The following is a 22643-nucleotide window of genomic DNA, read 5'->3' on the forward strand; positions in this document are numbered from 1 at the left end:
TGAAATAAACAAATTTTATAGTAATTCTTTATATCAACATGGAACGCTATATTAATTTGGGAAAAGTGCTTCAGCTTTACAGCCATACATATATACAGGTGCATATTCATGTTCATCCACACACAATTTCTTTATTTTCCTCACTTCTATATAACAAACACAAAAACCTACTGTACAATTACCAGCGTATATGGTACATCCTTTGTGCCATGAAATGGCGTAAATCGTTTTTTTTTTTTACCATTGACCATTTCTAAAACTTCATACTTTTAACCACTAACCAGAAATTGCATTCTGTATACACAACAAATGTATAAGCTTTGATGCATTTATTAAGGCACTCGAGTCAGTGTAGTGCATGGGCGTTCAAAGTCACTTGCCAGACTTCACAAACCGTGCAAAGACAGATGATCACTTCAAATGAAGGTTGTTACATACTAAACATTAATGATCAAATGAACTAATTGTGATACCTTGATGGTGAAGTCAGAGAATAAACTTTGAAAACTTACAATATTGCATTCTAGTTAGTCATGTGTGTAAAGTTGATTATAAAGCATTTTCTGCCAACTAGCGGTCTTCTAACTATCATTTTATACACATTTAGTTTGATCACATTTTAGTTGCACAAACACTATTTCGGTTTTGTATGTACTTTCTCTTAATAAAGTTTTTTTTACCCCATATTGATCTTTACATAAGAGGTAATTCCTGTGGGGCTGGCTGGTCTTCCTAGGTTGGAGCTAACCATCCTCATCAGTTCTTTTTCATGATTCGATGTTAAGGGTTATGCCCTATCTTACCTCTGTACCCCCTTTCAAACTCTTAGGATAGGTTTTCCCTATCCTTTGGTAGTTTCTTTTTTCTAACATTTTCTGCCAACAACCACCTGCAAACTAGAAGCGAAAAGACTAAACTATAGAAAGCAAAGAGCTTTTATTTAAGTCACAAAATGGATGGGCACATATCCTGCATATTTAAATATTAAGCACCTACTGTTATATCTTCATTCATGTCAAACAGGACATTCCTTTTAACACATCTTTATGTTGTACACCTGGAGTCAAATAATTAATAAAACCCATTCACAGAATCCTCCATAAAATATGGAATTTTGCTGTAGTGGTTTTGTTGTGTTCATACAAATTATGATTTCCTTAAGTAGACATGACTGCCACTGTCAAAAGCACAATTTCAAACACTCAATACACTTTTTTCCCCTTCATTTTGCTTTATGACATGTGAAAGGATTAAACTTTAGTAAACAAATAAAACGTTGGCAGAAAATTTCTTAGTCACCATTATATAAATAATTGTGGACTGCCAATTTTAAACCAAGGGAAAAGTAAAATGGACAATATATTTTTAAAATAGATCCTGCAAACCTGTGTTAAAATATTTGACAATGTGTACGTAGAAAATTATATAATAATGAGGTTGTTAGTTAGAGGAAGACACTGTAAGAATATACCAACACTTGTTCATGTACAAAAACATGTCCAGGAATGATATACTATTTCTGCATCTCATATTATTAGATTATTTGGTATTACTTAGTACTGTATCACAGAGAATGCTTTAAAAATCAGCCATCTCTATATTATTAATTTAACAATTTAAGATGTCTTTTTTCCCCTTTACTTTGGTGTTTTCAATTCAGCCACCTTCTATTTTCTTCTCAGATGGTACGAGGCACAACCCTCCCTGTTGCCAAGAGGTAAATTAAATTACTTTTGGTGTATCCAGAGAGTGCCAAGGTGTCTTGGGCGCAGAGGATGTATGGTACAATATCTTCTATATAATATTGGTCTTAGAAATCTGAAAATAAATACATAAAATAAAAGTATATTAACAAGAAGCATGCAGTTGAGTTTCTAAACATTTGGATATTGCTGCAAGGCTATGAAAATTGTTTAGGATGCTACATCATTCTAATGTTAATAATAATGGTGATCTAATAACTAAATGTCTACACATTCTGCAGTGTTGTAAAATTGGCATCATTTACAGGTTTTAGATTTTTTATAGGTGCAGAATTTGCAAAAATGAATTATCTCCATGGATCGACAAAAAGCAGCGCTAAGAGAAATGAAATATATATATACAATTGTGGTTGGGGAGAAAGGCTGGAGGTATTCAATCAGGTTTGGGCTATACCAGTAAGAACAAGTCGGTTATGGTGTGGAGAAACCTACGAACAGGTAGGTGTGAAAAAGGGGACTCACCTACTGAAAGAGTAGTATAGGCAGATGTTGGTAGGCTTCAATTCGTTGAAAGTACGTCAAGAGGTAGCTGGGAGAGAGGTAGATATAGGTCGGGCAAAACCCCTCCTACAGTTCCAGGCATACTGCCTTTACATTGAATTAGTATATTAAATACCAATTTGATGAGTATGTATCCTCTGTAAAAGAGGAAGCCAAATAACCAAACACCAATTTGATGAGCTTGTGACTCTGTGAATGAGGAAGCTCAATAACAACTATAAACTTGATGAGTGCGTTACCTTTGTCATAGAAGATGCTCAGTAACAAATACCAATTTGAGGAGCACATGTCCTTTGCCAAAGAGGAAGCTCAGTCACAAAACAATGTCATGAGTGCGTGAACTCTATGAAAGAGGAAGCTCAGTACCAAGTACTAGTTCATGAAAAAGGAATGAGCATGTAACCTCTGCAAAAGAGGAAACTCAGTAACAAATCTCAATTTAACAAGCGCATGTCCTCTGCGAAGAGGAAGCTCAGTAACCCAATACCAATTTAATGAGCGCATGACCTCTGCAAAAGAGAAAGCTCAGTAACAAATATCTATATAAAGAGCTGTTACCCCTGAAAATAGAGAAAGCTTAGTAATAAATACCAGAAGAGAAGTAAGACCTATGCAAAAGAGGAAGCTTTGTAACAAATACCATTAAAGAAAGAGAAAGTCTAAGATAACTGTCTCTTGAGTGGGGAGTGAAATAAATTCATTAAAAATTAACAACACTAGACCAAAAATCAGGGGAAATAGGAGTATAATAAAATATCCTAGGGATGGAGAAGAAAGAGAACAAAAGTTTTAAACAGTGGAAATCCACCCCAAAATTGTGAGCTTATAAAACTTAACTTTTAATAGATGTATAAAGTAAAAATAAATGGGTGGAAACCACCTAACAACCCGAATCTATGTGCAATATAAACAGATAAAAACAACTATCAGACCTCCAGGTTCACAAGAATTTGGAGTGGAAGGGATTATCACCTAAACAGTGCATGGTAGCCAAAGTAAAAAAAACACTCCAAGATGGGAATCGATACCTACTGTATCGAAAGATATAACAATGATATACAAATGTGGTGGGCCTCTGAAGTAAAGAGGAGAGGGGGGTCCTCCACCATAAGGACACAGAGTCTTGACGATAAAGTAAGTATAGGCTGGTTGAACAGATATACTTAGCGGTGAAGCATACTGTGGTAATAGTGCAGTGGGGAATCCTGAAAGAGCACTAAGTCTCGGGAAAATATCCTCTGTAAAACTATGCCTATCCAACTGTGCCTTCGAGGGCACCCCTTAATCAAAATGCCTACTGAGCCCACTGTTATATGGGGATATGTCACCCCCCTCCAACAATTAAAAAAAGCTAGATTAAAATCAAGTCCAGCTTTCAAATGTAGTCATGGTCGTTATGATATCCGCACTATGTCTCAAGGTAGCTAGATTAGTTGTCATAACTAGATTCATAGGACGTCTAACCGCTCATAATTAAATGATTAAGATGAGCATCGACAACTGACTGCTGATACAGTGGCTGTGGATAGTGCTTGTCAGTGCCCCTGACGTGCATTTCGCCACTCCGGCTCACTTTGGTAACAAATACAAATTTGATGAGCACATATCCTCCTATAATAGATGAAGACGGTAACTAAATAACAATTAAATGAGAGTGTGATTTCTGTGATAGAGAAAGCTCAGTAACAAATATGAAATGTATTCAGTGTGTGTCCTCTGTGCTAGAGGAAGCTCAGTAACAAATATAACATTTGATAAGTGTGTGTCCTCTGTGATAGAGAGCTCAGTAATCAAATACCAAAATTAATGAGTGCACCTTTGAAAAAAAGGATGACCAGTAATGTAAACAAGCGTGATGAGCACGTGTCCTATGTGATAGAGGGAGCTGGGTAACCAAATACTAAATTGGTGAGCATGTGACCTCTGTAAAAAAGGAGCCTCATCATGAAGAATAGTTTGATGAGTGCAACTTCATGTCTTTCAATATAAAACTTGAAAAGTCAGCAACAATTAACAAACAATAGGTAGATTCATAAAAACACACTCAGTATAAATTACAGTTAGGGATGCAGCACAGTAATAATAATTGGGAATACTGTCTGGTAATTAACCAATGATTAACAATTGATATGTAAATGTATAATGACAGGTAGGCCAAACAAGGCATTAACATTAAAGTAATGAAAGCGCAATCAAATGTAGCCCAAATGTACTGAACTAAATTGAAAATGTTGCGTGTCCGAATGTGGGCCAAATGTACTGAACCAATAGCATTTCTGAACGAAGGCCAAATGGAATGAAACTAATTAAAAATTGTAATGTGAATATGAAGCAAGGTCAAATATAGGTGACATAGGTGACACATGACATAGATGAATACTGAAACCAAAGAAAACATGTAGCATTAATGAAATTATGCCTAATGTACTGAACCAAACTGAAAATGTAGAATAGCTGAATATAGGTCGAATGTACTGAAACCAAAGTGAATCTAAAGAGGTCAAATGTAGGCCAAAAGTACTGAACAAAAATAAATGTGTTACATAACTGAATGTAAGCTGAATGTACTGAAGCCAAAGTGAATGTGTAGCAAGGAGGACGTGGACCAAAAGTACTAAACCAAAGTTATGAAGCACAACCGAACATAGGCCAAATGTACTAAACCAAAGTGAATAGGTAGCACATCAGAACGTAGGCTGAAAGTATTGAACCAAAGTGAATATGTAGCATGGCCACATGTAATGTCAAAGAGAAGTGAACCAGAGGAGGTTGACCACGAGCCAGGCTTCCTATTACGTACTTAAATACATAAAGAGAATCAACACAATATAGGAGAATATATTTAAAAGAAGAAAAACTACCACAACAAGAGAACACAGTCTTAAATTAGAGGGACAAAGGGTTAAAAATAGTTTCCGGAAGTATTACTTTACAGAGAGGGTAGTGGATGCATGGAATAACCTTCCAGTTGAAGTGGTAGAGGTTAATGCAGTGAGGGCACTTAAGGCTATCCTAGACTTAAGATAAGGCCAGAGACTAATGAAAGTATTTAGAAAATTGGGCAGACTAGATGGGCCAAACGGTTGTTATCTGCTGTCACATTCTAGGTTTCTATGTAACCTAGCAACCAGGTTCCACTTGTCGTCGGAACGTCCGGACGTAGCTGGGGCATGCTACCTTTACACACACACATACATATATATATATATATATATATATATATATATATATATATATAAATTTCAAATCCAGTCTGTACCCTGACTGGTTGATTGATTTTCATACAGTCAGAATGAGGCTAGGATTTAAACTAAGTTTTGTCACCAGATAAGGCCACACGTAGAAATAAATTAATGGCAACTTCACATTGCTCTTAAATTTAGTATCCTTGGGCTATTTAAACATCTGGAAATGAACCCTTTCATTTAAATTGAAACTGTCATCATTGCTTTATAATTTTTTTTTTAAATGATGTGTTAAACAGTGTCTGTGTGAAGACTCATTAATGTACAGAGATGCAGTAATTTAACATTAATGTTGATTGGGATAACAGAATTTCTGCAGATGTTTAGTGTCAAAATCCCATAGAGACTTTTACATTATTCTGTTGGATGCAGACGGAAAGATGACGTAATGCACAGCACAAACATATGGAATTATTAATGAATGTGTTTAGAAAACAGGCATGCGTCCACCAATATGATGAGAAACAAGTGTAATACTTTAGCCAGAACTCTTTCCATGACAAATATAAATTTGGACTTTTATCTGCTTACTTTGTGTATGTATATACAGTATATAAATCCAGCATGGACTCACTCCCCAAAAGGTATTTTCTATTTACAAAGTATTTTATACTAACTAACTCCAGTGCATTAAACAGGAATTTAGGTAGACTATTGTTTCCCTTTTACATTATTGCACAATTGTTCAGATAATAAACTTACTATGGTTTCAATTTCTACCAGAAAATTTGAAAATACTCTGTATTTAAAGTGGCACATAAGTTGCAAAGACCCCTGGTGGTGACATTGTTGCTGGGAGTCCGGTGGCAGCAGAGGTGGGGAGGACGGGGGCAGCATGCAAAGAATAGTCCAACTAACCTAAACCTATCCCTCAAGAGTGCCACCATTATCATCCAACCGGTCCTCTTCTGCTCCTGGCGCATCCTCGATAAACCGAAACAATTCCTGCAGCTGTCACTGGTGACGGTTGGAGGCTCGACACTTCTAGACAACGGTAGTTCCTCCCAGTGTCTAGAAGTGTCAGGTGTAGGAAAGCTACTAAGACAAAGTAGTCCCTACTTTGTCTCAGTATATCTTATGATTGTGTTGGAATTTCAGTGAAATTTCAACACAGTTAGTATGAGTATTATGAAAAACTTGTTTTGCAGAGGTAACAGTGCTGCTTTAATAAATTAATGAAAATAAAATGGTAAAATGGTAAATGTACAGTAATCAGTACATATTTCTCTCTTGGTTGTGCATTGCTCTATATTTAACAATTTGAACCAGATTTACTTAATTTTTACTTTGACAAATTAGGGCCTGTGTGGGCCTTCATAATTCATATATATATATATATATATATAGGTACTATATACTGACCTTTACATTCATACTTAAGATCAGAGAAGAAAACCATCTCTTGAGAGAATACAAAGAGTCCTAGTCGTCCACCCGCATATGTTTTGTCGTAGAGTGGGCCAGAATCTGCCATAATTTGTTTTCCTTCATACACAACTACCCTGTAAGACAAAACAGGAATTATTACAGAAAAATATACATGACTATAAAAACTTCAGTATGTCAAACAGGCTTAAGTTGCTGCCAGATGATATTAGATATTAGGCAAAGCAGTAATGTGATATTGTAAATAACAAATGCAGATACTTTGCACTACCATGACAGAGAGAAGTGGGCCTCTCTCACTTTCTGAAATATGATATATTCACTTTTATGTGCTCATTTCATTAAAAAAATGTTTCAAGGCATACATAGGGGGCACTGTTAGAATTAAATATGATAAGGATTGCATAGTACTTTGTATATATATATGATAAAGACCCTGAGGGGTCGAAACGTCAATAAATCCACTATTGAAAAGTCCTTTTGAGTGCTCCATTCTATCGCTTGATATATATATATGTATATATGTATATATATATATATATATATATATATATATATGTGTGTGTGTGTGTGTGTGTGTTTGTGTGTGTGTGTGTATATGTGTATATATCTATGTGAATATGTGTAAAGATGTATATATATATGGGTCTATGTATATGTACATATGTAGGGATATGTATTGGTGCTTGTGTGTGAATGTATATATAGGTGTGCATGCACATATATGTGTGCATTTGAGTGTATTTATATGTATGTGTATGTATTTATGCATTTGTGCATTTATACTCTTCCCCTTCTAGCACCATCTTCTGCATTGTTTGCATGGCTTTATTTTCTATCAGACTTGTGCCTTATCTGCCCTCATGTTGCTATAACCCCAGTATAACAACTCAACTTTGAATTCCATGTGTTGTTTTTTGATCAGAAATGCTTTACACTTGAGAAAGGGAGATTCTCCTGAAAGTTGTCATTCCAAAATTGTGTTAGTCCAATAAAAAAGGTATTACAAAAGAACTTACACCACTTTGAACTAGAAAAGACCACCCACATCCTGCAGCGATGTAAACACAAATTCTTCACCAAGGGAAACAAGGCAGGGCATTATTGGCTGCACAACTCAAAACCCGTTCACAACAAACGAAAATAGCACACATCCAAACACCACACGGTAAAAAACTGATCAACCCACAAGAAATAGTGGACAAGTTCGCACTCTACTACAGCTCACTCTACAATCTTAAAGATAGCACTGAGACGGTTCCGCCCTCCCCACACTCCACTGTAAACTTTCTACAATCTGTTGACGTCCCCAAATTGCAAGACTCAGGTATTGCGACCCTTACCTCGCTGTTCACAATAGAGGAGGTGACAAAGACAATACAGGACCTACCCAAACAAAAAGCTCCAGGACCAGACGGTTTACCAACCTCTACTACCAGACTTACACAAACATACTCACACCCCACCTGACAAACCTGTATAACTCCTGCTACGTCTCAGGAGGAATACCCTCAGATATGCTCGTAGCTCACATATCGACTCTGCCCGAACCAGGGAAGCCTCCAACCCACTGCCAAAACTTTAGGCCGATTTCCCTTATCAATGCGGATGTCAAAGTGTATGCCAAACTCCTGGCTAACAGACTATCCCGATTTCTACCCACACTGATCCATAATGATCAATCTGGATTTATCAAAGGCAGACAGGGTTCGGATAATACTCGGAAAGTCCTGAATATATTGGCACACATGCAAGACACGCGCCCGGGGACTAATCCTGGCCCTGGATGCGGAGAAGGCCTTTGACAGGGTCAACTGGGAATAAATGAGACAAGTCCTATACAAATTTGGCTTCCCAGATGGCCTTGTCTCCACCAATATGGGCAACTATCCTACAACAAGCTTAATCAAGGCAAGACACAAGCTCTTCCAATAAACTTACCAAATCCATTCAAAACACAGCTTAAACAATCCCACTCCTTTGACTGGAGAACAACCGATATCACCTACCTAGGAGTGAAACTTGGCCCCTCCCCCACAGATGCATTCAAACTTAACTTCAAACCACTTATACCACTATGCAAAATGCATACCCAACAATGGAAAGCAGTAAAGCTCTCCTGGCTGGGAAGAATAAACTCGGTAAAGATGATGCTCCTCCCAAAACTTCTATATAAATTTAGGATGCTGCCGATTTACGTCAAACCAACGTTTTTCAAGCATCTTCAGGCATTTCTCTCCTCATTCATCTGTGAATCACGCAAGCCACGACTATCTATGTCTCTCCTCCAGAAGCGCTCAGAGCAAGGAGGATTGGGTTTCCCCGATGTATCTAGGTATCATAAAGCGTCCCTCCTGGAGGCGGCGATTAAACTCCACGCCTCCAGGGGGACCTTCCAATGGGTAGACATGGAACAAGCTAAGGCACCTGGGGGCTCCCTGGTGACGATACTGTGGACACCTACACAAATTAGACCAAACGCACCTCACCTGTTTAACACTTCGATTCTAACTATTAAGCAATGGGACTCATTACACCGTGCACAAAACAAACTCAACAAGTTTCACCCACGAGCCCCAATAACGGCCCTGAACTCCCTAGCCTCGGGTTTATTGTTGAACTCCTGGGTAAAACATGGCATTCAACACATAGCCGATACGTACCAAAACAAACAGCTCTTGTCTTTCCCAGACCTCCAGCGAAAATACGACCTACCTAACTCCTCCGTCTTTCAATATCATCAACTTAAAGCATTGCCACCTATAAAATACTCACTAAATATGATATGTCACCCTCCAGCCCACAACCCCTGGACTTCTTATATGACCGCTGCTGGCTCGCACCCGCAAAACCCAAGTCACTGTCTCTATGCTATAACATGTTGATGAATAACACTGACACAAAAGCACCTACTTATGAACAACAATGGCAGACAGAATACACATCCTCGCCATCTGGCAACACCTGGTTACCATCTCTCAATGCGCTCAAAGGCATCACCAACTGCTACTCTCACATAGAAGATGATAAGAAGCTGGTCTACAGATGGTACCTAACACCAAGTAAATTACACAAGATATATCCAACAGTCCCCGCAGAGTGCTGGAGATGTAGGGAAGCAAAAGGCACAATGTTTCACATCTGGTGGGACTGCCCCATCTTAACACCTCTCTGGGGACATGTTAGGGACGTCCTCAAGTTAATGAACATTGATAATGTCACCCTAGATCCCTCAACCTGTCTATTTTCTGCTCTTCCCCAATGCCATGACCAAACCCCTTAAACAAGTGGCAATGTTAATCATCCTGGCGGCTAGAAACCTCATAGCGAGCGGATGGAAACTCACCACCTGCCCCACCAAACAACAATTGATGGACAAAATCCACCAATATCATATCTATGAACGACTGTCCACCACTTCCATTATACAATCTCGCAAATTTCAAGAGGCATGGAAGATGTGGGCCGATATATACGCCTCTTAGAGAAGGGCGAACAAGAACACACGGGAAACCCTAGTAGTGCCCATCACTTCAAATCACATGCACGCGTATTTGCACATTCAGGAAGGAGGATAAATAAGATACCACATACAGGCCATACAGCACATACATGAAGACTAGGAGACACCATGTAGGATGACACACATACACTGTTACATTTATGACGTTATAGTTTAACGGGATATATTGCTAACCCCCCCTAGTTACTCCTCCCTATCCCCCTCCCCTGGGTACACGTATAACCTCTAATGCCGGACTCCCTAATTGGGGAGTGAGGGACCACCCAGTTACTCCCTCATGAGACCTCGCTGTCGATATGTACTGTTACACACTATGTATAAGAAATTTTGAAGATGTCAAGCTACTGTATAAAATGTTAAACGGTCTTATGATGTTACCCTTTGCCCCCCCTCGCTTTTTTTCTTTCTGTATCCCGCCTCCCCCTCTTTTTGTTTTCTAGAAATTCAATAAAAACTATGCATGAGAAAAAAAGGTATTACATGATACTAATTTCATCGGTTACTTTACATCTGCATTACTTGACTGATATGGCTACAGTCTCTACTCTATGTATATATAAATGAAACATCTGTCTTGATTACTCTTTCTTAGTATTCTTTAATACTGCTTTCATGATGATAAGGGAGGATGGATAAAGGGGAGAAAAATAGAAGACACATTTTTTGGGAGGAAGGGTGATAGAAAGATGCATTCTGGGGGGGGGGGGGAATGTTGAACAAACATATACTTATATATTTATTTATAGAAACTAGCATATACAGCTAATAACATACCTAATAAAGCCAGTCTTAGGCCTGTGTGTCAGATGCCACCTGTAAGCAGTATAATCTTTCCATCCAACATTCTTGGGATCATGCCATAAAGTTCTTACCTACAATGACAAAAGGAAATATATAGTTATAGCTAGAATTACTATTACTATTACTATTACTATTACTATAAATGAAACTAAATATCATCATAACAGTTAAGATTGATTGATTTAATTTAAATTATACCTCTCCTGGTGTATTTCCAGTGTGCCAAAGGGCATTTCTCAAGTGCTCCCCAGTACCCGTTGTGGAGTTGACAACTTTTAGAGACACACCAGAATATCCATAAGCTCTAGAAGGTTTATCTTCCCAATATGTCTGGGTGGTCTGTTTCCACATCAGTACATAGAATCTGCTGCTTGACTGATAGCCAAAAACGAATCCTGCATAATCGTCATCTCGATCAGTGTTCACATAGAATGTGCCGCTGAAATCAACTGCGCTAAATTCGTCAAAGCCTGATCAGAAACAATTTGAATAAGTTTACTGTTATGGTATTTTAAAACATTAACTTGAACAAACTAAATGAAAAGAACAATGAGGAGTGTGGAAAAGGAATATATGCTTAAAGATTATCCACCTCAGAAAGACTACTAGGACCTAAATATTTGCTAAATACATTACCAAGTAAAACTTAACTTTTATTACTATAAATAAAAACTAAATAAATATATACAAGCAAAAAAACTAAAAAATCTTCTTAATATTGCTACCATGTGATTTACACTGCCTGTATAATGGAATAATAAACAAAGTAGCAATGAAAAGAAACAGAGCAGTAATCAAGTGAAGGAAAGTTTCAATTTATTAATTAGCAAAAGTAGCAACAGGGTAGTATACAAGCTACAGACTGGAGCTCACAGTCTGGCCTAACACTCTGACAGCTGGAAACCAACGATCTAGGTAAACTAAACTAATTTTGTACTATACCTATAAGAGGGAAGTGGGAAAATACCTATACTGGCCGCGTGTGCCTCTGCAATGCTGATATAAATTATTAGAGGGTGAGTACTCTGCATATAACCCTTCAAACCTCACATGCTTGTACCCTAAATAGGACCTTTACCCCAATCCTAAATGTAATCCTAAATGTAACCCTCACTGGAGAGTCAGTACTATATAACCCTTCAAGCTACACATGCGTGTATGCTAAATATGACTTCTTCCCCAGCCCTAAATTTACCCCTTTATATAACCTAAACAAACTCTTTTCAAATTTAAGAACTCAAAGCTTAAACCTGAAACTAATTGTTTTACCTTAATCTTCTTAAAAATGAAACACACCATGCACCCTAGTACAAAATGTAACCCCACTCTAACCCTAATTATAAACACCCCATATGAGACAAATATAACCCCACTCAAGCTTTTAATTCTGTTACAACTAAACACTGAACACCCTAGGTAATCTAACTCTGTTATTCACCCCTTTATAATCTTAACCCCATTTACCCTAACCACACCTAACATTATCTTTAGCCCAACACACATTTAGACAGCTGCATGCCCTTACAGATTCATAATACATTACAGGTAGAGATATGCTCGTACATACATACATACACAGTTGTTACATTTGAATATATGTTTTTTAGATTTGTTTTATGCTTGCACTGTCCTATTAATAAATGTATTAATAAATACATTAAACACACTTTATCTGCAATTTGTGTTGGGGGAGGGGGGTTGAGGGTGATTAAGAATTTTGTGTTTAAAGGCACCTGGCTTGTAAATCTGGCTCTGTTAATGGATGTAAAAAAAATAGTGCTTTTTACAGCCCCACAAGGATTTTTATATAAATAAAACTCATTTAAAAATTTTGAGCCAAGGCAGCTGGATAGGCAGTTGTTACTTTTCATAAGAATCACTGACACGTAGTAAAAGCGGAATTATCACAATATGGGTACCAAAATAAATATCCAGTATTCTAGTTAAATTATATATACTTGTAGAATATATAAGTCAATGGTTTTCAGGGGCGGACTGACCGGTCGGGCACTTCGGACATGGTCCGAGGGCCCGGCCAGGAGGGGGGCCCACCATCAGGGGGCTAAGCAAGTAGGTGCCACCGGGTGGTCGGTCCGGTGGCACACTCCGAGGGGGCCGGCCGCGTTCAGGGCTGGCCCTTTAAATGCTGCAGCCGCCTGAGCGCTCTCTTAAGAGCCTCAGGTGGCTGCAGCTTCTCACCTCCCCTCCCCTGTAGCGTGACCGAGCTGCTCTCCGGTCCGCGGTGCCCGGCCGGAGTGATAGGAAGGTGCACACTCAGTGTGCACCTTCCTGTCAGTCCGGCCGGGTACAGGAAACAGAAACTCCTGTTCCGCGCGGAGTTTCTGTTTCCTGTACCCGGCCGGACTGACAGGAAGTGCACACTCAGTGTGCAGCTTCCTATCACTCCAGCCGGGCATCGCGGACCGGAGAGCAGCTCGGCCACGCTACAGGGGAGGGGGTAAGAAGAAGGAGGGGGGTAAGAAGAGGGAGGGGGTAAGAAGAGGGGGAGGGGGGGTAAGAAGAGAGAGGGAGGGGGGTAAGAAGAGAGGAGGGGGTAAGAAGAGAGGAGGGGGGTAAGACGAGAGGGAGGGGGGAGTAAGGAGAGAGAGGGGGTAAGAAGAGAGGGGGCAGTAAGAAGGGGGTAAGAAGAGAGGGGGGAGTAAGAAGGGGGTAAGAAGAGGGGGAGGGGGAAGTAAGAAGGGGGGTAAGAAGAGAGGGAGGGGGAGTAAGAAGAGAGGGGGAGTAAGACGGGGGAGTGGGGAGTAAAAAGAGGAAGGGGGGAGTAAGAAGAGGGGGAGGGGGAGTAAGAAGAGGGCGGAGGGAAGAGTAAGAAGAGGGGGGAGGGGGTAAGAAGAGGGGGAGGGAGGAGTAAGAAGAGGGAGGAATTAGAAGGGGGGAGTAAGAAGAGAGGGAGGGGGAGTAAGAAGAGGAAGAGGGGGAGTAAGAAGAGGAAGAGGGGGAGTAAGAAGGGGGGTCAAGAAGAGAGGGAGGGGGGAGTAAGAAGGGGGGTAAGAAGAGGGGGTGGGGGGAGTAAGAAGAGGGGGGAGTAAGAAGAGAGGGGGGGAGTAAGAAGGGGGTAAGAAGAGGGGGAGGAGGGAGTAAGAAGGGGGGTAAGAAGAGGGGGAGGGGGGTAAAAAGAGGGGGAGGGGGAGTAAGAAGAGGGGGGAGAGGGGGAGTAAGAAGAGGGGGGAGTAAGAAGAAGGGAGAGGGGGTAAGAAGAGGGGGAGGGGAGTAAGAAGAGGGGGGAGTTGGGAGTAAGAAGAGGGGGGAGTAAGAAGAGGGAGGAGTAAGACGAGGTGGGAGTAAGAAGAGAGGGAGGGGGAGTAAGAAGAGAGGGAGGGGGAGTAAGAAGAGGGGGAGGGGGGAGTAAGAAGAGGGGGAAAGTAAGAAGGGGGAGTAAGAAGAGGGGGAGGGGGGAGTAAGAAGAGGCAGAGAGTAAGAAGGGTGGTAAGAAGAGAGTGAGGGGGGAGTAAGAAGAGGGTGGGGGGGTAAGAAGAGGGGGAGGGGGGAGTAAGAGGAGGGCAATTGCCCCCTCCCCTGTCCGCAGGCACCGTGCGGGCAGCCGGCAGGGGAGGGAGGAAGAGAGGACCCGGGAGCTTAGCCTGCAGCTCCTCTGTGTCCTTCTTGAACGAGCACAGATCGTTGCCGCGGTTACCACGGCAACGTTCCGGCTCTTGCTAGAGTCAACTCTAGCCCTGGAACTACGGGCTAGAGTTGACTCTCAACACTGTCACCACCAGGGATTCCTGGTGGTCGCAGTGGTGAGAGTGAACTCTAGCCCCATAAACACACTGCCCCCCCACACACACACACACCATACACATTCACACATTGCCCCCCATACACACACACTGCCCCCACACACACCATACACATTTACACACATTGCCTCACACACAAACACATACACTGCCTACCCATACACACACAGCCCCCATACTAACATTGCCACACACATACACAGCCCCCTCATACACACATTGCCCCACACACCCTACACATTCACACACTACACCCCCTCATACACACTGAACCTTTCACACACACTGCACCCCTTACACATTGCACCACTGCTCCTATACCCTACTACAGCCTCATATCCCAGCAGACCCCAGGTAAGTTTTCAAACTGTTCTTAAACGGTTTGACTACTTACTCTGGGAGGGGGGCCCGGTCCTCCTGGCACCATAACGACTACACAGAGCAGTAGTGGTTATTGTGCATGGATTATTTCTTTAAATAATCTACAAGTGCCCCAGTAGCCAGCAAGCCAGCCAGCCCACAGGCCAGCCAGCCAGCCCACAGGCCGGCCAGCCAGCCAGCCAGCCAGCCCACAGGCCTGCCAGCCAGCCCACAGGCTGGCCAGTAGCCAGCCAGCCAGCCCACAGGCCACCAGTTAGGCTTACAGCCAGCAAGCCCACAGCCTGCCAACCGCAGCCAGCAAGCCACAGCCTGCCAGCCAGCAAGCCACAGCCAGCAAGCCACAGCCTGCCAGCCGCAGCCAGCAAGCCAACAGCCTGCCAGCCGCAGCCAGCAAGCCAACAGCCTGCCAGCCGCAGCCAGCAAGCCCACAGCCTGCCGGCTGTAGCCAGCAAGCCCACAGCCTGCCAGCAAGCCCACAGCCTGCCAGCCGCAGCCAGTAAGCCCACAGCCTTCCAGCAAGCCCACAGACTGCCAGCCAGCAACAGTAATTAAGGTAAGAGGAGCCAACTTGGCCTAGGTATCAGCGAGCTATGTTGTGTTGCTATATTGTGAATAGGAACCAGAGTGTTGGAGAGACCCCCCTCCAGGCCCCATTAGACTCCATTGTAGTCTCTAATGGGACCTGGAGGAAATTCTTTCTAACACACTCTCTAAAGGACACTGAGATAGCCTCTGCTAGAATGCCCCCCCCCCCCCTCCATTGCCCATTAGCCCTCAATTGTAGTCTCTAGTTGTGGTTGTAGTTGTAGTTGTGTTGCTATATTGTGAATAGGAACCAGAGTGTTGGAGAGACCCCCCTTCCAAGCCTATTAGACTCCATTGTAGTCTCTAATAGGGCCTGGAGGGGATTCTTTCTAACACACTCTCTAAAGGACACTGAGATAGCCTCTGCTAGAAAGACCCCCCTCCATGGCCCATGAGCCCTTAATTGTAGTCTCTACTGGGGCCTCGAAGGGATTATTGCACTTTTGTTCCTTGTGTCTAAAGATTGTGTAGGGTGTGGCTGGAGGCGGTGCATGGAGGCAGGACATGGGTGGCGCTTGCTGCGGAGTATGGGTGGGGCCTGTAAGGGGGCCTTTGATTTATTTTGCCCGGGGGCCCTGAGGGTTCTCAGTCCGCCCCTGATGGTTTTAATGAATGAACATGGCTGTTTATAGTAATCCAATAATATCAAAACTAGTAGGTGGAATTGCTTTGCATTTCACAATGCTACTAAACACAAAGTTTAACATACCGACAGCAATGCCAGGATCAGAGTTAGCAGTCTGCACTAGCTCTTTGCCTTGATGACGAATGACCCAGTTAGGATCAATCTGAGCTGTCCCCTTAGGATCCAATGGAACCATCTGGAATTTCCTGAAGTCAGTCTCGCTAATTCCACTGTTCTCTGGACAAACGTCATAGATATCAGGTATGCTGTCATTATCAAAATCATCTTTGCAGGCATCACCTCGGCCATCGCCTAAAACAAAATAGTAATAAAATAAATGTTTTTTAGTAAAATACTTTAATTGTATATATCATGTAAGACTTACCAAATAATCAATTTTAATAAAATGCTGCTTGCATACAGACAAGTTAACTAATGAGGTTTTCCAGTCACTGGTCTGGTGCATCTGTCAGTATGCAATTGAAAACACAAACTGCGGCATGCTTCTCACAGTGATTTATTGTATGTGACAGTTGTAGTCAAATAAATCATAAGAGAGTAGTATTAATCTATGGGCCCTGCATCCCATAATCCTGGCTGGGATTACTTGGTAAAGTCAGATATTCCTGATTCATTATATTTTGGCAAAGTATGTTATTTAACTCTGACCACTGTAGGCCTTTTATCCTTGACAAGGCTGCCGGTAGCAACATTCCATGATGGAAATTTAATATTAAACACATACCCTTGTGGCTTCTCTATCAGGAAAATATACAGTAAATCAAAAATTAAGCTTAGGGCCATATGCGTTTTGAAGTGAAAAATGAGTATCTTTCTTTAAGTGAACAGTCAATGAACAAAAATGCAAAGAAAAAAGGAATGTAACAGTGAAACTAAAAATTGACACACTCTTCGCACACTATTTATTTTGCTAATCCACATTAAGTTCTGAAATGCATGAAGACAGAACTATTTCTCAAGTTATCTTTACTTAAAGGGTTACTCAACATTGTTTTAAGGTTGGAGAAACCCTTCCAACTCACCTACAACCGCCAAACTGAAAAAAAATATATGTAAAAACTCACCCAGCTCTAAGCCAAGTTCTCCCTCTGCTGGCTGAAGGGTAAATAGGGGCATTTTGGAATGGGAAGGAGTGACATTATTGGCTTTCTGATGCTAGCATCAGATGCCAATTTTTTTTTTACAGACTTGATATTAGCCAGCACGGAACTCGCAAGTGTTGTAAGTGGCCTTGAGTGACATTTGTTTTGAATAATCTCTTGCTTAAAAAAACAACAGTTTCATGAAAAGTGATAAAAAAAAGTGTATGACGCATTAAACATTTGCCAGTCTGACCCTTACATTTAGAAAAATGATGAAAAAGTTGATGCATGCTTGCTGTAATAAATACAATTTGTAAGTAGAGTTTTATACCTTTTTATTTTATAGTAATTAAAAAAAGATTATGGAAAGTTCCCAACTGCAACTTCTTAGCCTAGGAGAATCTCATGCAATCTGTAACGTGTTCTAAGAAAAATGACCGCCAGAGGGAAATTAAATTCTTGATTCAGGCAAAAAATAAGGATTTGCAAAACACATGTGAAAAAAACTTTAGATGGAAGTTGTGCAACCTCTCTACACCTTTAGCCTATTTGTTATGCCCGAGCTGATCCTGATAACATGAAACTCTCAAAGTTGCAATGCTTTAAAAGCATTGAGCCTTTTACAAAGTGAAATAATTCTAGGGATGCAGGACAGCTCCATTTTGCATCTGCAGCTAAATAAATATAGAGTTGTAAAACAAATAAGAACGATATCAATCCTGAAAATTGATCATTTGATAGCAGTAACAGGAATGCACTCTTTCTATACTTATTACTTTAAACACCAAAAAATAAAGTTCCAATAAAGTCATGTGTCATTTCAACATGTAATAGGTAGTTAACCTCTCGTCTTTGTTATTTAAATGTTGTCAGGTATCCCTATTCCACAATGTAAAGAACAGTAGAAAATATTGTTGCTACTATAAATGATAGCAATAATAATAATACTTTGATTTTTTAAAAGTCTGGTACATTGTATAATGGTATATCTGTTTAACCCACAATATAGCAAAAATAATTGTATAATGTGGTCTTACCATTGGAGTCCTTTTGATCAGGATTGTGAACCAGCCTACAATTGTCTCTGTCATCTGGAACACCATCATTGTCATCATCTGAATCACAAGCATCACCTCTACCATCCTTATCATGATCTGCCTGATTTGCATTGGGAATATAGGGACAGTTGTCCAAGTTGTTCTGGTATCCATCTTCATCAATGTCTTCGTTATTGTCACACTGGTCTCCCACAAGGTCATTATCCACATCAGCCTAAAAGTAAATACAGACATGTATTTAGGGAGGACCAAACTGCAGCTGTGTACACAACATACATATGGTACAAAATACCACAGTCACCTGGAAAAGTTAAATTCAAGAGAATGTTTTACTGGGGATACTATATAACTAAAAATAACAATCAAAGAGAACTGACAATGCACTCAATTATCAGTAATAACAGTTTTTGAACAGGCACGCTATAAATAATGCTATAATAACAGTTACGTTTAAATGATAGCAAACATAAATAATGAATTGTGCTTATTGAAAAATCCATAAAATGTAATTCTAATTAATTAAAATAAGCTATAAGCCTATTAAATAGAGGATCCTGGTGACCTCTTCTTTTATCTATTAATATTTTACCTCCAAACAACATGGGATTGGGAAAGATGTCAAGGCAGTCTGTAGATACCACTCTTTAATCCAAGAGTAATTGGACTGGAGAGCAGTACACCATTCGGGAAACCTCTTATTTTATAAGCCCTATACAGTATGACTGCTTCCTAGTATTGGCCTTGATTTAATAAGCTTTCCAACCTCAACTAAGCTATAGAACTCATCAGTGGAATCAGAAGGTCTATTTCCCCTGGCAGGGACGTTAATAAGCTGGAATCCATATGACTCAATACCTAGACAGAACTTCCAAGTGATTTATCTACAGTAGTCACATTAAAGTCTATGGTAACTTTCTTGCTAAGTAATTTAAAAAGTTTTCCCAGCAGTATTGAATCATCTGAAAAGTTTAATAAATTGAGCCCATAGTTGACATTTCCATAATTTTCTGTTCATGTTTTTGATGTTTTGTTTATTTTTCCTTAAAGCGGTTATATATATATATATATATGCTACTCTAGTTACTATGAAGCCCCTTATTTTTCTGTTACTGTAATCAGCTACTGAAATTCGGAATGTCGGATAAATTCCAGGTGAAGAATGCTTGTACTATTTAACACAAGGCATTGTGTAACCGATATATCTATACAGAGAGAGATTGCATCTTTTTCGTTTTCAAATAAGTGCATATGCAAGCAAAGGACAGCATATTTATTTATATTTTTTTCTCCAAATTTAGTTACAGGTCTAAATTGTTCAAGCTTTCTAACTATATTTACATGGCCCTAATTATTCAGAATGTCAGAACATTGGTGGAAACCAACATTATTTCCACTAACTGACTATAAGGGATTCCAATATCCACATGCACAATAGGTATTTGTAATTTACACAAGGCTGAGTTTGTGTGTGAGGCATTCTTAAAAAGAAATTTGAGGCTCTGAATTTCACATTGAACTGTCTTGCCCAAACAAAGCCCTTGGGCTGTGAATGACTGCCATTGACTTTCCCTATTCAGCTTGAAGGCGCACACGCATTCTGCATTCCAAAGCTAATGTCTGGGTTAAACCATAAACCAAATTATCTTTCATTGCATTCAGACCTGGAGACTGTCAAACACTTAATTAGCCTGTTATGCTGTTTACAATGAACTCCATGGCAATTTTAAGGCAGATATTTAGCAACTCCTTGCGATTACCGAAATATAATGTTTATGCAATCATTCCTTTTTCTTACAAACTCAGTATTCATAGCATACTTTACCTGGTCTGTATTGTGCATTAGTGGACAGTTATCACATTGATCACCAACTCCATCTTTATCTGTATCAATCTGGTCTGTATTATATACATATGGGCAATTATCCAACTCATTTAATATGTCTAAAAGAGAGGTAAAAAAAGGACAAACTATTTTATTATTTTGTGAGGATATTAACCCCATACACATTCATCTGAAATATACAATACTTATAAACTTTTAAAATACAACAATGTGTCCCTGTTAAAGGGACACTCCGAGTATTAAAAAAAAAAAAAAAAAAACAATTGAGGATTCCTTGATAATCTAAGCCAACGATCTCAGAGCATCACATCCTAATTTCATTAACACGTTATTCACTAAACATTTGTCCAGATGCATAAAACCCAGTAAAAAAGACCGGATACAGACCACAATGGCAATTCTTATATTTACTAAAACCAAATACAATCGTTTGCTGGACCCCCTCTTCACTATACAGTACCTGGCACTCTGGCAGCCTGTGCAATGACATTAGAACATCAGGAAGTGGAGTTAAAAACAAAACAAAAAAAAAGCTTTTTGCCCACAGAATGCTGCCCCTATCCTACCATATATTTAAAAACACACATTGCATCCACTACATCCACTACACTAACAAACACTGCACCCACTACACACACACACACACACACTAAATCCAATACACACGCATTGCATCGATTACACACAGCCTCACACACAAATTGCATTCACTATACACACACTCTCTGTATTCACCATAAACATACACTCTGCACCCACTATACAAACACACACTCTGCATCCACTGTAAAACACACACTCTGCATCCACTATACATCTGCTGCATCCCCTACACACATACTGAATCCACTATATACACAATTTATCCACTACACAAACACACACTCTGCCGCCACTACACAAAGACACACTCTGAATCCTCTTCACAAACACACAATTCATCTACTACACAAAACACACTGCATTCACTATACAAACATCCTGTGTATCCACTATACACACTACATCCACAACACACCCTGCTTTCAATACACAAAAACACACTGTATCCACTACACACACTATCTGCATCCATTATACACCCTGCATCCGCTACACACAGACACACACTACATCCACTACACAAACTGCATTCACCACACACACCATATTCACTACACACCCTGCATCCATTACCTGCATCCATTATACAGCCGGCATCCACTACACTCAGACACACATTGCATCCACTACACTAGCACATGCTTATCCACTATATAAACACACAGCATTCAACACACACTATATTCACTACACACTCCCTGCATCCACTACACACACCATCGCAATGCACACAATGCAACCACTACACACACCATCCCACACATTGCATTCACTATATATACACACTACATCCACTACACACATACACACACACACACTGCATTCATTACCGACCCTCACATATGGCCTCCACAAAACACACCCTCACACAGACTGCATCCACTATACACACACACTCTCTGCATCCACTATTTATACACACTGCTTCCACTACACACACTCTTCATCTACTACACAAACATATTCTGCATCCTGTATACACACTACATACATTGCACAGACACACACTGCACATACAAAAACACACAATACACACTATCTGCCTTCACTACACACACACACACACTGTTTCCACTATACACAAGCACTGCATCCACTGCAAATACACTCTGCATCCACTATACATCCTTTCTACATCCACTATACACACTGTATCCACTACATGCACACACTGAATCAACTACAAACACACTATGCATCCACTTTACACACATTATGCATCTACTATGCTCACACACATACTGCAGTCACTGCACACATACTCTGCGTCCATGATGCACACACTGCATCCACTACACACATACACACTCTACATCCACTACAAACACACTCTACATCCACTTTAAACACACTGCACATAATGCACTCTGCATCTACTCTACACACATGACATTGACTCTACACACACGCTGCATCCTAATGGGTGGACTTAGAGTTGGCCCTGTGAGCAAACTCATGGGCCCAG

General features: G+C 40.3%; 1 protein-coding gene across 1 annotated transcript in view; it reads right to left on the bottom strand.

Moving 5' to 3' along the window:
• Positions 1–917: 917 nt before the first annotated feature.
• The window catches only part of THBS2 (thrombospondin 2), a 105407-nt gene continuing 83681 nt past the window's right edge, over positions 918–22643 (bottom strand). Inside the window, exons 16-22 of the mRNA XM_063443191.1 lie at positions 20555–20673; positions 18712–18946; positions 16656–16883; positions 11418–11689; positions 11193–11290; positions 6872–7011; positions 918–1818 (exon numbers count right to left, since the gene is read on the bottom strand). Coding sequence (XP_063299261.1) covers positions 1811–1818; positions 6872–7011; positions 11193–11290; positions 11418–11689; positions 16656–16883; positions 18712–18946; positions 20555–20673 — 1100 coding nt within the window. The 3' untranslated portion in view covers positions 918–1810. The remainder of the gene's footprint in view (positions 1819–6871; positions 7012–11192; positions 11291–11417; positions 11690–16655; positions 16884–18711; positions 18947–20554; positions 20674–22643) is intronic.

This window comes from Pelobates fuscus, chromosome 2 (genome assembly GCF_036172605.1).
Source record: "Pelobates fuscus isolate aPelFus1 chromosome 2, aPelFus1.pri, whole genome shotgun sequence".
NCBI lineage: Eukaryota > Metazoa > Chordata > Amphibia > Anura > Pelobatidae > Pelobates > Pelobates fuscus.